Source organism: Mustela nigripes, chromosome 17, assembly GCF_022355385.1.
Source record: "Mustela nigripes isolate SB6536 chromosome 17, MUSNIG.SB6536, whole genome shotgun sequence".
NCBI classification, from domain to species: Eukaryota; Metazoa; Chordata; class Mammalia; order Carnivora; family Mustelidae; genus Mustela; species Mustela nigripes.
In genome coordinates this window covers 1,525,735-1,541,245 of record NC_081573.1, presented here as the reverse complement: position 1 = coordinate 1,541,245, position 15,511 = coordinate 1,525,735, and the positions used below count along the sequence as shown (strand labels likewise).

General features: G+C 43.7%; 1 protein-coding gene and 1 pseudogene across 1 annotated transcript; both read right to left on the bottom strand.

Moving 5' to 3' along the window:
• LOC132005827 (zinc finger protein 91-like) overlaps positions 1 to 7,734 on the bottom strand; it is a 66,460-nt pseudogene extending 58,726 nt beyond the window's left edge.
• A 157-nt stretch (positions 7,735 to 7,891) lies between these two features.
• Positions 7,892 to 13,046, bottom strand: LOC132005826 (KRAB domain-containing protein 5-like). The gene is made up of 4 exons (XM_059383345.1): positions 12,957 to 13,046; positions 12,705 to 12,763; positions 8,759 to 8,885; positions 7,892 to 8,046 (listed from the first exon to the last, which is right to left on the bottom strand). Exons 2-4 carry the CDS (start codon positions 12,717 to 12,719, stop codon positions 7,892 to 7,894), a joined length of 297 nt encoding a protein of 98 aa, XP_059239328.1. The 5' UTR covers positions 12,720 to 12,763; positions 12,957 to 13,046.
• Positions 13,047 to 15,511: the final 2,465 nt, after the last annotated feature.

The following is a 15,511-nucleotide window of genomic DNA, read 5'->3' as shown; positions in this document are numbered from 1 at the left end:
ACATTAGCTGTACAACATGTGGACTCAAAAACTCTATAGGTGCTACTATATTCACCAATAGTAACTAATATCTGGCACCATAAAATGCTATGGGAAAACCATTGGAGGGGGTCCCTGCATTCTTTTCACCCCACGGAAGCCTGTACTTCCCAATCCCACTTCCTCATGTTGCCCATCATCCTTCTCCATTCCACACTGGTAACATTCAGGCTATAGATTGTATTTGTGTCTCTTTCAGCTTTTTTCTTTGTCTGTCGTCATTTGTGATATGTGGTTTGGCCCAGAAGGTGTTATGCGATGTGAATTAAGTGACATACAAATACTGTATGTATTCACTTATGTGAAACAATCTAAATGAACAAACAAGAAACAGACCTATGATAGTCTATTTTGTTTTGAATTAAGTCCACCAATAATCTCAATAAATGTAAAAATTCCAAGATGACACACATCCTATACTATAACCTGTTGGTCTGTAGCAGTGTCCAATACTGGCAGAAGAGAAGAGATTCCCAGGTCAAAGTCCAAGTGTCTTATGGCTCACGACACAGCAAACATCATAAACATATTCATCACACTAATTCCAATGGCCAGCCGCCCACCCCCAACTCATACAGAGACGCAGTGCACATGGGGTGGGTTTGTGTTGGAGACTCTGAGCATAGGAAACCCCAGTATCTTCAAGGAACATCTAGCATATATGCCCAATCCATGGCCAGGAAAACAGACCATCTGTTTTCCTGTACAATAAACTCATCTGTCCTTGACCCAAGACCAAGATGCTATTACTACACTACCAAGCATTCTTATATGCAGATATGAGTGGAATGGCCATTATAACTAAAACATCAATCAAGGAAACGCTCACGCAGATCAGGAGGTTACCACATGACTTCAAGGAAGAGTGATAATACTGTATAAGGCACATGTGTGATTTGTCTCAGATATCCACTACAGTTCAGATACATTTTCCATCATGATCTCTTGCTGCTCACCTGGCACTGCTGTACAGTCACATGCAGGGTAAATCCCAAAGTTAATGTACCTGGAAGGTTTGACTTTACGATCTTCCAACCATCGGCCATAGGGCCAACTGCAAAGGTCTGGAAGGTACCCAAGATGCACACTGTAGCACCAAAGGCACATCCCTGGCAACTCTGTGAACCTAACAAAGTAGCATTCATTCAACATCATGGTAGAAATCTTTCACCCAAATGCTGTCAGTGTGGGTCTATTACAGACAATGTCCACTGATTGCCTATTCTCCTGTGTAGATGAACCTACCTGGCTAAGGAGAACTGTCCGCACCTGACTTGGGTGTCCAGCCAATGCTTTGAACTAGAACATTCTCTGTTCTCTGTCTGGGTAGCTATGCATGTTCTAAGTCACTTCCCAGGGCTGACCCTAGCCTCCATTCCTGCGCCATTAGAAGCCTGAACAGAGACCCTAGACAACCTCAGAGCTTCTCTTACAGGCTTCTGGGGAGAAGACCAAGCCATCAGCACTGACTAATGTCATTTCTGGGGTGGCTCAGTTGGTTAAGTAGCCACTCTTCATTACAGCTCAGTTCATGATGTCAGGGTCCTGGGTTCGATCATGTCATCAGCTCTCCACTCAGCAGCGAGTGTGCTTCAGGATTCTCTCTCTCTCTGTGTCTTCACTCTACTCACTAGTGTGCTTTAAAATAAATGATTTAAACAAACAAACAAACAAATAAACAAACACACAAACTGGGGCTCCTGGGTGCTTAGTGGGTTAAACTTCCAACTTTTCATTTCAGATCGGGTCATGATCTCAGTCTGAGGGTCCTGAGATCGAGTCCTGTGTCATGCCTCAAGCTCACTAGGGAGTCACTTTGAGATACTCTCTCCCTCTCCCTCTGCCCCGCCCCTGTCTCTCACCTGAGCTTTCTGTAATATAAATGAATATGTTTTCTTTTTTAAGATTTTATTTATTTATTTGACAGAGATCACAAGTAGGCAGAGAAGCAGGCAGAGAGAGAGGAGGAAGCAGGTTTCCTGCTGAGCACAGAGCCCGATGCGAGGCTCGATCCCAGGACCCTGGGATCATGACCTGAGTGGAAGGCAGAGGCTTTAACCCACTGAGCCACCCAGGCGCCCCTGTTTTCTTTATTTTAAACTGATCTGGAACTTATGTATATACCTTTTTTAAGTTAAGAAATGCATGAAAGACATTAATATATGTTATGGATTATATAGTATTGAATATAGCATTCTCACGATAAAACTGTATTTGACTATTTTTATTGGAAGATCATAAACAATTGCAGGCTTAAGCAGTTCTTCATCAGCACACCAATGCAGGCAGCAGAAAATCCGCATACACTAACTTTAAGGACACTCTCAATTTTAGGGCTTCCTTGAAACAGCTAGTTAGTTTCAGGGCAAAGTGTCATTGCCTTTGCGCCACACACTGTGAAAGAATTCAAAGAAGAGACATTCAAAAACATCTTCCACATCCACCTCTGCTACAATTAATGTGTTTCACCATAGACTGGCCCCTGTGACAGTTCTGGTCAATGGTGTAGAGAGAGTGCTGCCTTGGGGAGGAAGGCTTTCCCTGAATGAGAACAGAAAACACTTAAAATCAAATCCACTATGTCCCATGAGGTTTACACTGTCTCCTTTGCTACAAGAAACATGGATTGCTCTCTGGTGCTGGGCAGTTATCCTGGGTCCAGGATAAGTCAGGTATAAGCACATGGCTGGGGGTAGACAATCCCAGAAAGAAGACATGTAAAAATCAGATTATACTTGAGGTTGTCTGGGCTATTTCAGAAGACCTGAGCATCTACCAACTCACTGGATATGTAAATAACCAAATATCCACCTTTTTTTCTGCATGTATGCAACAGGCTTTCATGGTATTGCTGACCACAGCAGAACCGCTACTGAAAAATGTATTATCCTTCAACTGATTCCATGTTCAATATGAGCATACCATGCTACCCAACTTGAATGGTACCGGTCTCTACAACTCATTCAAATCCTCTTTTCACTCAGGTCAAGAGGCGTGTAGGGACAACGTGAGCTCTGAAACAACATAGGGACAGCTCCAAATGTTGGGAAGGCTGTTTGCAGCAGAAATTGTCACTGCTGGTAATTGGTGACTGACTTCTCAATGATTCAGGGCCTTGCACATGGATCAGAGCACAGGATAGATTCACCCCAGGGCTGAGTAGAAGTGAGGGCGTGCCCTGCCAACCACAGGTCATCATGCTTGCAAGGTCACCCATCTATCCTGGTGGAGACCTATGTTGGGTTATATTCCTGGGATACCAATGCTGCTCCATCACACCTTACAGAACACTATGTTCTGTTTAAGTTAGAACAACTAGTCAGCACCAAGCCCTGTTCCATATTTGTTTCCTTCAAATAAATGTTAAAAAAAAAAAATCATGAAGTCTCCACATTTTTCCCTAATAAGTGCTGACACTGAAGTGAACAACATGGATGACATCACTTCCTAGAAGGGAAAATAACAACAACTAAGGAACTGTTACTTCGCCAATCGTAAAGGAAGGAGCGATGTCTCAATTTAACTAAAGGAATTTATAATTCCCCCTGGAGAATTACACTCACATTTATTTATATTTTTTAAAGATTTTATTTATTTATTTGACAGACAGAGGCCACAGTGGGCAGAGAAGCAGGCAGAAAGAGCGAGAGGAGGAAGCAGGCTCCCGGCAGAGGAGAGAGCCTGATGCGGGGCTTGATCCCAGGATCCTGGGATCATCACCTGAGCTGAAGGCAGAGGCTTTAACCCACTGAGCCACCCAGGTGCCACTACTCTCACATTTAAATTAAATTTTGAATACCATGACATTCCATGGAAACTCTTGTTAAAAATCTCTATCAAGGCAGGTAAGCTACACATCAACACAGGAATAAGGACAACAGAGTAGATCCTACAGGAGTAAAACCCAGTTATGTAAGAGACGATTCACATGGGGAGAGTCTCAAATTAAGGTACACCAGATGTAGGAAGCATAAATTCAATACAATACAGAGAAAACTATTTCTATTATGAATCTAGAAATCTCTTTACTTGCTAGGAAATCATCAGTTTTCAAACTTGGAAATGACCTGGTTTGAACCAAGGTTTCTTTTCCTTCTGAAGATACAGGTACACACACATATGTATGTACACGTGCTTCTTCCTACTTAGTTCTGCGACTTCAAAATTGATCTTTAGCTTAATATGACACATCGCATTCTGTGCAGATCAAAACCCTAAAATTCTCCTTGTGTTTTCTATGCTCACAAAACAACAGGAGAAACATACAGGGTAAAATTTGATCGATAGTCCTTGAGAATTTTGTAGCTGTGGCTTCTCATTATATCTGCAGTGACTTTGTTCAATTAGCCATCAGTAGGTAAAACCCCTGGGTGTTAGATGGTGAGCCCTGGCTCAGGACAAGGGCTGGGTGGTTCAGTGGGTTAAGTCCCTGCCTTTGGCTCAGGTCATGATCTCAGGCTCCTGGGATGGAGCCCCAAATCCAGCTTTCTGCTCAGCAGGGCGCCTGCTTCTCCCTCTCTACCTGCCTCTTTACCTAATTGTGACCTCCCTCTGTCAAATAAACAAACAAACAAACAAATAAATAAATAAATCTAAAAAGAAACACATGGGAAATCCACTTCATCTTGTGCAAGAGCTCCTAGAAAATCACTGGGAGGATTCTCAGCAGTCCAAACAGGAATGGGCCCAGCATAACGTACTCAGGTACTCAAAGATTGAAAAAAGAGCCACCAACAATACTTTACCTAGCAAAATTATTTTCCACAGAGGCAGAAACGAAGACATTCCCAAGTAAAAACCCCTCTAAGCTTACCAGTAGATCTGTCCTACAAGAACCATTAAAGCAAGTCTTTCTAGATGACATAAAAGGATTCTACGCAGAATCCCCAGCCACCTGAGAACACAGAGCTCTCCACTGAACATAAATATATAGACAATTACACAAACCTGCTGTGTTGCAATGAAATACCAGTCACATTTATTTCTGCTACAGAGCTTTGTTTTGGAAAAATAAAAAATAAAAAATAAAAAATGAAGAAAAATCACAAATGTAGGTCACAGAGTATAAAAGAATTTGTGATGTCAGTAACAAAGTCGGGAGGGGGTGCAAGGGTGCAGACAGGAAGAGTTTTCTATATAACTGACACTGAGTTTTAACAAAGGTTTGTTTCAGGGCACCCGGGTGGCTCAGTCAGTTGAGCCTCTGCCTTCGGTTCAGTTCAAGATCTCATGGAACTGGAATATAGACCCACCCTGGGCTCTGTGCTCAGCGCGGAGCCTGCTTCCCCCTCTCTCCCTGCCTACCTCTCTGCACTTGTGATCTCTCTCTGTGTCAAATAAATAAATAAAATCTTTAAAAAATAAAAATAAAATGTTCGTTTTACAGCTAAGTTGTTTTAATGAATCTCTAAGGTAGCCACAATGAAAATACTCATAGAAGACACATAACTCAATGACAAAGGTATCAAGACATATCATGGGTATTAATCCTACAATTAATTAGATAAAGTATATTTTTGTATTTCATACCAAAAAATGATACAGAATATAAAAAGTTTTAAAATTCCTCTGAATTCAAAAGAGTCTTTCTCTCATGCAGAGAATAAAAATTCACCCACAAATACATGAAGAAATTAATTCTATGTGGATGACAACTCACATAGACATGGTACAACATTCACTGACCACTCACCAAGGAGAAAAAAAGTAAGGGCGACATAGTATATGTGCGACATACAAACCAAACACAAAAACACACATAATTTACCGGCAAAAAGCATAAAGCTCATTCTTTTTTGTTATACTCACATGGTCTTGAAATATGCCAAAATATACTGAACTGAAAATTCTCTTCCTCTAACAACCTGCACAGATAAAACCCAACCCACACCTAGCTAATGTCGTGGAATGAGCCAGACAAGGAAGCACGTTCTTAGGAAATTACCAAAGCAGAATAAGAGGAAACTCAACCCACAAAGTCCTAAATAAAACATTGATGTATGACAGAAAAGGAAAACTTCTATATTACCATAATTTTGAACTTTGTCTATGTACCCATGAAAAACAAGCAACTGATTGGCATGTCTTCATGGACTATAGTATCGTAAAGAACTCTCATTAAAATCAATCATAAACAGCTCTAAGTAAAAACTTTATGAACACTTAAAAAGCTTGAAAGACGTGTATTATGGTGTCGGAGGCAGGCCCCTGGTCAGGGCAGCCTCTGCCATTAAAAGATGGCGCCTGGCTAGTTGCCAGGTTAGGATTGCCTCGTGAGACTAAGCGGAACGCCCAAAGAGGAGGTAAACAGCATTGGTTGCTAGCGAAGTTGTTCCTTTAGGTGCACAGCCTGATTCGCTCCCTCCTGTACCCGGCTCGCTGATTGGTCATGTAACATATGTATTACATATTATGTATGTAATTATGTATATTATGGTATTAATATATTCGTTCCCCTCCACAGAATGTAACCCTATAGTCCATTCGGTTAAGACACAGGAAATAAACATCATCTTCATTTCTGAATAAATAAACATCATAGATATTGAAAATATGTGGAGAGACACTGTAAGTGAAATTAATATTTGCGATTAAATTCTGATACATTCTGAGGAAAGTAGAAGAAAAAGCTCATGATTAATTTTCCATGAAGCAACACTGCATTACTGAACACAAGGATTTTTCAAACATGGAGGTCTGAGGTACCTGGGGGGTCAGTCAGTTAAGCATCTTCCTTCAGTTCAGGTCATGATCTCAGGGTTCTGGGATCCAGCCCCACACTGGGCGCCCTGCTCAGCAGGGACTGGGCATCTCCCTCTCCTTTTGCCCTTCCCCTCCGTACTCATTTTCTCTCTCTCTCTCTCTCTCTCTCTGTCTGAAACAAATGAAATTTTTAAACAAACTATATGGGAATATTACTAATTGTCTAACTCACTTCTTATAAAGCACATGCCCATGTCCTATCAAGACATTTGATGTAAAAAACTCAAAGATAAATCTCGTATAAAACTAATTACAAAGTGAAAAAACACATGACAAAGTCACAAGTTCACAGAACAATCATACAATGATGCAATTATTAAAAAATAAGGTAATTAATGAAAATTTCTTAAAGGCTACAAGTTCAAGTTCTAAATGTGGTAGTTCCCCAATATGATTTTATAAGTCGGAGTTCTTGTAAACAAATAGAGACATTACAGTATTTCACCACTTTAAAATGAACTCATAGAGCAGAAATTTTGATATGGGGGAAAAAAAAGAAAGAAAAAGAAAAAAGACCATTTGAAGGGAAATAAAGCAGTACATTTTCTCATTTTAGGGCAGTACTTTGTTACCTGAAGAATTTATTGAAACTGAATTTTGTAAGACTAAGATTAAAGCCTCTATGCCTTAGAAAGTATAAGCCAGAACACATTAAAAATCTGTCTCCATAGCGTTTCTTTTCTGCTTTAATTGGCTCTTTGGTGTAAAAATCTGTCTCCAGTGTTCTGGGAATTTCCCCACCACACTCCAGTGTGCATACAACTACCCTGACCTACTTGTCCCATAATGATAACCAGAATTGACAAAGGCCCTGGTGTATAGGTCCTCAGAAATAGGCATGATTTCCCCAGGGCCCTCACAACAATAGAAAGCTCTCAGATTAGGGGAGTCCTCCCCCTCAAAGGAGAGTCTCCTGGCTCTTCCTATGGACATGATGGACCATCACTATGGCAGAAGGAGAATTCCTAGAGAATAGAAGAACTTGATAATGTTAGAGAGCAGACCGTTTCGCTTGGAAAGAGAGAGACATTAAACTAGGCAAGTCTCCAACTGACATTCAAGGAGAGCTACTCGAAACACTGCTTAAGGTTCACCCTCCTCCTTCAGACTTGGACCTCCCCTCTGTCATCTGCCTCACTTGTTCCCACCTACCTGGATGGAAGCCTCTGGTCTCCTTTCTCTTCACATCCCAGAGCTGCTTCTCTTGCTCCAAAAACATGATCAGGTCTGGCTTTGACAGAAGACCTGCTTATGAGGAAAAAGGAAAATGACTATTGCTGCCAATTCTAACTGTCCATCAGTCTTGTGTTCAGGAGAGAAGAGACAATATTGTACAATCCTAGACAATGGTTTCCCAAAAGCTGTTCTCCAACAGACCCTTTAGAAAACACAGGAGGCAGAGCACCTGAGTGGCTCAGGATGATAAGCCTCCTTTGGCTTAGGTCATGATCTCAGGGTCCTGGGATCAAGCCCCACATCAGGCTCTCTGCTTGGTGGCGAGCCTGCTTCCCAGCCCCCTGCCTGCTTCTCTGCCTACCTGTCATCCTTCTCTGTCAGATAAGTAAATAATGTCTTAAAAAAACCACACACACACACACACACACACACACACACACACGAGAAATTTCCATTGTTCACATCTTGACCTACACTTCCAAGTAGTAGACATGATAATAAGAAGGGGAAATGTTGGTTTAAGGTGTGAGCAGCACCATTTATGTCACTAAAGGTTGAGAACTGCCCCTCCTCTACACAAGCAATGATGTTTCCTTGAGGAAGGAGAAGCTAAGGCTGAGAAGGAAACCCCATGAAGACTGTTCTCTCCATCTACTTGTTTCCCTTTCTGCCTGAATCTGAATTCTAGTCATTCCAAGAGAAATCTCCAAAAAGACAGTCTTCATGGGAAGGAATAAAACCCTGAGTAGTGTTTGGGAAATCTGGAAGGAGTCGTCCTCACCCAAGAAGAGGAGGTGTCCATAGCTCTCCAACATCACATCCCGGTACAGTTGCCGCTGAGTGTGGGTCAGGCATTCCCACTCATCCTCCGAGAATTCTATGGCCACATCCCTGAAGGTCAGCAGTCCCTGTAATAAATACCACAGTCTCCAAGTGTCCATTGACACAGTTCACAATGTATTCTAAGATTAAGCCTGGAGTTAATGTCACCAACTAGAACTAGATCCGACCATTCCTTCTCCCTGAGATGGGTGTGGAGTTAAAAACAAAAAACAAAAAACAAAAAACCCTATGGGGCAGAGGGCTGCCTGGTTGAAAACTTTCACTCCCAGAATTCAACTCTGTTCACTACACAGAGGTGACAGCCTTCCTTGTGCAGTGCAAAGTGTTGGGATGTGGGAGAGGAGCCAATGGTCAAGAAATTCGAGGTATGTTTTGATGTGAAATATTGGGGCTCTGGAGTGAGTGATGAAGAAAGGATTGTTGAGATAGCCATGGTACAAACACTGTGGTCCTAACGCAAGTGGAGAGGAATGTGAGCAGGACTGGTTCTATGCTTTCAGGTGGGGAGGGGGTGAGTGATAGCAGGAGGCTCTAAGGAATTTGGAAGCCAGTTTCCAGGACCCTCAGGGCCTCCCAGCTGGTGTTTTGATGAGGCCACTCACTGTATATTAACACTTTAATCAAGACACCCTCCAGATATTTATCAGTGGGTCCCAAGCTTGAAGGATGGTGCCTAAGCTACCTTTGAGGAATGGAGTTCAAGTTTCCAAAGCAATTTTCATATGTTAAAGAGGAATTACAGGATTCTGGAGGTCTATTGTTAGGCTAAGGCTTCTTTTTGCATCCGACAAAACATTAACCTTGAGGCAGTTGTGAGTTCTCTGAGGAATGTCCTACTCTGCCTTTCTCAGGTATTTATCAACAAACTGGAAGTTGAAGGACAATTCATTTTATCCACACCTCTTCTGACTTTGTTCTCCTCAGAAACTACAAGCAAGGGGGACCCAGACAGTTCAGCTGGTTAAGGGTCTGCCTTCAGCTCAGGTCATGATCCCAGATTCCTGGGATAGAGCCCTGAGTTGAACTCCCCACTCAGTGGGAATCTGCTTCTCCCTCTTTCCCTTTCATCACTCTCAAGCACTCTCTCTCTCAGCTGAGAAAACATTTAAAAGAAGAAAGGAAGGAAGAAAAAAGAATGAACCGGGGTGCCTGGGTGGCTCAGTGGGTTAAAGCCTCTGCTTTCAGCTCAGGTCATGATCCTAGGGTCCTGGGATCGAGCCCCGCATGGGGCTCTCTGCTCGGTGGGGAGCCTGCTTCCTCCTCTCTCTCTGCCTGCCTCTCTGCCTCCTTGTGATCTCTCTCTGTCGAATAAATAAAATCTTTAAAAAAAAAAAAAAAAAAAGAATGAACCTACAACAAGAGAAATACAGAAGAAATAGTTTACCCTGGAATGCAACAGTTCCTGCATATTCCTCAGTACTCCATGTTCCTTACAAAAGACAGGAAGGAAAATAGAAACATTTCAGGGGAGGATCTGGCAGACAGCACCAAGCCAATAAAAGTTCAGATCAGCTCAATGGAAACAAACGTTATCAGCGCCTAATGCACATCAAAGGACACATCATCATTGGTGTTTCCAATGGACTGAAAACAGGATTTCAGAGATTTTTGAAATACAGTAAACAATTGAATACTTAAACAATTGAATCACTATATGATCTGTAGAGGCTGCTTTTAGGCAAGAAGGCTTGAACAAAGAAGTGGAGGAAGGGCCCCAGTGTCCCCTTGGCTGAGTCCAGACAGGCCCAGCAGGGGACCCACCTCAAAACTACCAAGACCCTAAGGAACCAATGGGCTTCTGAGAACCAGGTACAGTGAGCAGAAAGGAGCAAGTCCCACAGGTTCCCCAGAACTCACCTCCCTTCTCCTGAAAAGTAACCCCCATACACTGCCCCTTGCAGACAAGTTCTCCTGTGCCCCACTGCCTGCTGATCTCTTAGGTCTTCAGGAAACTTCCACCACAGGGGAATTCCGGCAGTGCTTCTGGATGGACTTCCAGCTAATCGTGGACACTCGTCTGGGGCCCCAAGTGACTGAGAGAGACACTACACTGAGACAACACAGTATCCCTGTGCTAGAAATTGCTACTTTACTCCTTTCTTTTCTTTGAATTTTTAAGATTTATTTTTATTTTCATCTTCTTAAAGATTATATTTATAGGGGCACCTGGGTGGCTCAGTGGGTTAAAGCCTCTGCCTTCTGCTCAGGTCATGATCCCAGAGTCCTGGAATCCAGCCCTGCAAGGGGCTCTCTGCTCAGCAAGTAGCCTCTGCTTGCTTCTCAGACTACTTGCAATCTCCGTCTCTCAAGTAAATAAAATATTTATTTAAAAAAAGATTATATTTATAGGAGCACCTGGATGCCTCAGTCAGTGGGCATAAGCCTTCTGCTTCAGGCCAGGACACAAGGTCCTGGGAATTCCTCCTACATTGGAGCAGTGGGGGAGTGTCTTTGCTCAGTGGGGAGCCTTCTGCCTCTGCCCATAACACACCCTACTTGTGCTCTCTTTTTCTTACAAAGATGTATATATATATATTTTTTTTTACAGAAACAGTATTTATTTCAAAGAAAGCAAGTGAGATAGCGCAAGCAGGCAGAACAGGAGAAGGAGAGGAAGAAGCAGGATGCCTGCCCACCTGGGAACCGGATGTGGGGCTGGACCCCAGGAACCGGAGATCATGACCTAAGCTGGAGGCAGAGGCTTAATCCACTGAGCCACCCAGGTGCTACCATAAGTAAAATTTTGAAAAAAATATTGTATTTATTTCAGAGAGCAAGAGAGAGACCGCAAACAGGCAGAGAATCAGAGGGAGAGGAAGCAGCAGGATCCCTGCCCACCTGGGAGCCTGATGTGGGGCTGGATCTCAGGTCCCCAAGATCACTACCTGAGCTGAAGTCAGAAAGCAGACTCTTAACTGACTGAACCACCTTCGATCCCCAAGATTGATTTATATTTTAGAGGAGATGGGGAAAGGCAGGAGAAGGAGAGAATCTTTAAGCGGACTCCCCTCTGGGCACAGAGCAAGAAACGGGGATACCAGTTCAGGACCCTGGGATCCCAACCTGAGCTGCAATCAACACTCCAACCTTAGTTCACTGAGCCCCCAGGCACCCTCCTCTAGTGGACTTTAAGTAGAATATCTCTTTCAAAGGCATCTGGGTTGCTCAGTGGGTTAAAGCCTCTGTCTTCAGCTGGGGTCATGATCCCATGGTCCTGAGATCGATCCATGCATCAGGCTCTCTGCTCAGCGGAGAGCCTGCTTCCTCCTCTCTCCCTATGCCTGTCTCTTTACCTACCTGTAATCTATGTATGTCACATAAATAAACAAAATCTTTTAAAAAATAAAATTTAAAAAAAAAAGAATATCTCTTTCACGTGCTAAAGATGAAAACACTCACACCCCCTTTCTTAGAGTGAGACGTTTTCAAGTTTTTCTGGACTCCTACTCATCGAGTTTACGTCTGCATTTACTTACTCCCCAGCTGCCACAGCTGATCGAGAATGCAGAAGAGCCCGAATGAGAAATTATTTCCCTCCCTGACATCCCAGGACCAGACCTCATCAGCCAGAGGAATCTTGGACTCAACACCTTACCCTCCGGATCTGCCACCAACAGAATAGACACTTCTCGCTTGGCTTTAAGTCTAGTGACAATGACTGACGCACTATCGAAGCCAGGCTGGGGACACAGGACAGAAAGATCTGGGATATAGAGAAGCATTCAAAAAACCTAACCATGAGTATCAATTCTGACCACATCTTATAAATAGGTGAATGCAGAATCGAGAAGCACCCATATTCGAGGCATCCACATCTGCAGCTTCTAAACACAACGGTCTGCGGAGAAACAGAGGACATGGCTCTGTGGGGACACCAGACTCACCTGAGAACCGGCCATTTCTGCCTTCGCCTCCACCTCTAGATTTCGTCCTCACGAGGGATCTGGGGGGAAATCACAGCTGCATCAGGAGAAAATGCCCTGAAATCCAGCAACAGAGCTCTTTCTCCTCACACAGCTTGCCCGCGGGCAGGACTTGGAGATGCAGAAAAGGCCCAACTTCCCAGCCCTTTGTGTCCAGAGCAGCTCAGAAACTGTGAGCTCCCCTGAGAACACCCATCCCTGCATTTTCCTCACCTGCTTTGTGGGGAGGGAGGGGTCCCCTCCCACCGCCACTCAAAACGTCAGCATCAGCATCGAAGACTGGGCTGCATTGGACGCATGGACCCGTCCTTCCCAGACTCACGGAGCAGAGACCCTGTCATTTCTTCAGGACCAAAGCAGCAAATACACTCTCAGAAAACCACCAAAAGCCCTCGGGCTCCCCCTTGGCCTCACTGAGAATCTCCTGGAGCCCTTAATTAACACAACAGTGTTGTTTTCGCCCAAACCAACTGACAGAATCTGAGGGGGAGGCCCGCAGAGAATATCCTTCCTGAAACTCCACAGGTGACTCTGCTGGGAAGGAACTGGGGTGGTGACCAGACCAAGCAGGGGAACCAAGGCTTGGGCTGGGAACAGAGTTCGATCCCTGCCTTCTCCACCATCAGAGTTTTGGGAGACTGCAGGTTTTGCGGCCCCGACCTGCTGAGGCCTCCATGGCTGGCAAAGCAATGAATTTTGGCTGCCCTTGATCCCCAGCTCTGTCTGCACGTTCTGTTCCGGGTCTGAAGCATGGAGGTCAGTTCATACAACAGAATGAATGTGAGGAGAGGAAAGTTTGCTTTTCCTGCGCTGTTCTCAATTCTTCGGCTGGTCTAAGACTTAAAATGATGTAAGACATTTTCAGTAGAGAAAACAATGAAGTTCTTAATTATGGCAACAAGAAAGACATGAGGCACAAAGACAGGTGATTGAAGCTCCTGTGTCACTGACTTAAGAAGGAGGAGGTGGATTTAGAATTTCCAAATGATGAGGGAGCAGGAGGTTGGCTGAAGACAAAGCAAAAGCTGGCGCCAGGCACCCCCACTCTCTACCCGCTCCTCTCTGCAATATGTGTAACATTCCTCAGGCACCCCTGACTACCCTAGAAGGAAAACAAATAGTTGACTCGCAGAGATCACAATCCTGCAAGGCAGAAGTCTCCCTTGGTTTACAAAGGTCCTTGAGATTCACAACAAAGAAGTTACCTTATCAATTGCCCAATTTCCAAAGGCACATAACTCAATTCCTCAAGCCCTAATGTCACCCTCCCCTCCATAAAAACTGAAGGAGGCTGAGGTAGAAGGAAAAGTAAATAAAGTTACATTTCTTCTAAACCCAAATCTCACTAACAAGGACACTTGATAGCAGGAATGTAACATTCCACCAGGAGACTCCCCATTGTCTTTATGTTAGTGCCTCATTAGAGGGAATGTGGCCTTGGCTTGATAGTAACCAGGCCTTCAATATCCTGATAGTATTCTTTACCCCAACAGCCCTTCTGAACACCCCTTTGTCCTCTCCTACCCAACTCCTGTGTATATAACCAGCCACTCCTCACATGCCCAGCGCAGCAGCATCTCCATCTGCCCATGGTCCTGTCCCCGTGTTCTAATAAACCACCTTTTTGCAGCAAAGCCATCTAAAGAATTCTTTCTTAGCCATGGGCTCCGAACCTCACCCAGGTTCAAGAACTTCATCACAAAGAGGGGATTATATTCAGAGGAGAAAGGAAAGATGAAATATTTATCAAACAATGTTTGCCCTCAAGGTAGTCAACTCTTCATTTTCTTTTCTTTTCTTTTTTTTTTTCAGTTTTATTATTTTTTTCCAGTATTCCAAGATTCACTTTTTATGCACCAAACCCAGTGCTCCATGCAATACATGCCCTCCTTAATACCCAACACCAGGCTCACCCAATCCCCCACCGCCCTCCCCTCCAAAACCCTGTTTCTTTCTCAGAAACTACAGTCTCTTATGCTTCATCTCCCTGTCCGATTTCCTCTAACTCACTTCTCCTCTCCTTCTCCTAATGTTCTCCTCCTAATGTCCTTCCTTATGCTCCACAATTAAATGAAACCACATAATTGGTGCTCTCTGCTTGACTTAGTTCACTCCGCATAATCTCCAGTCTTATCCATGTTGATAAAAAAAATTGGATATTCATCCTTTCTGATGGAGGCATAATACTCCATTGTACCTATGGACCATACCTTCTTCATGCATTCATGTGTTGAAGTCATCTTGGCTCTGCATATTTGGTGACTGTGGCCATAGCTACTATGAACATTGTGGGACAGTTGGCCCTTTTTTTTCCACTGCATCTGTATCTTTGGGGTAAATACCCAGGAGGGCAATTGCAGGGTCCTAGGGTAGCTCTATTTTTAATTTCTCAAGGAATCTCCACACTCTTTTCCAACAGGGCTACACCAACTTGCATTCCCACCAACAGTGTAAGAGGGCTCCCCTTTCTCCACATCCTCTCCAACTCATGTTGTTTCCTGTCTTGCTAATTTTGGCCATTCTAACTGGTGTAAGGTGGTATCCCAATGTGGTTCTGACTTGAATCTCCCTGATGGCTAATGATGATGAACACTTTTTCATGTGTCTGTTAGGGGTGGGCAAGTCTCTGTGATATAAACTGTGAATCTCTGGTATCCATATAGGAAAGAACATTAGGGTTTGAAGCCGATGGCAAGGAAAGATTTCTTGAGATGTCTCTGGTGCAAAAGGTGATTTTATGAAAGCATGGGGACAGGACTTGGGAGCAG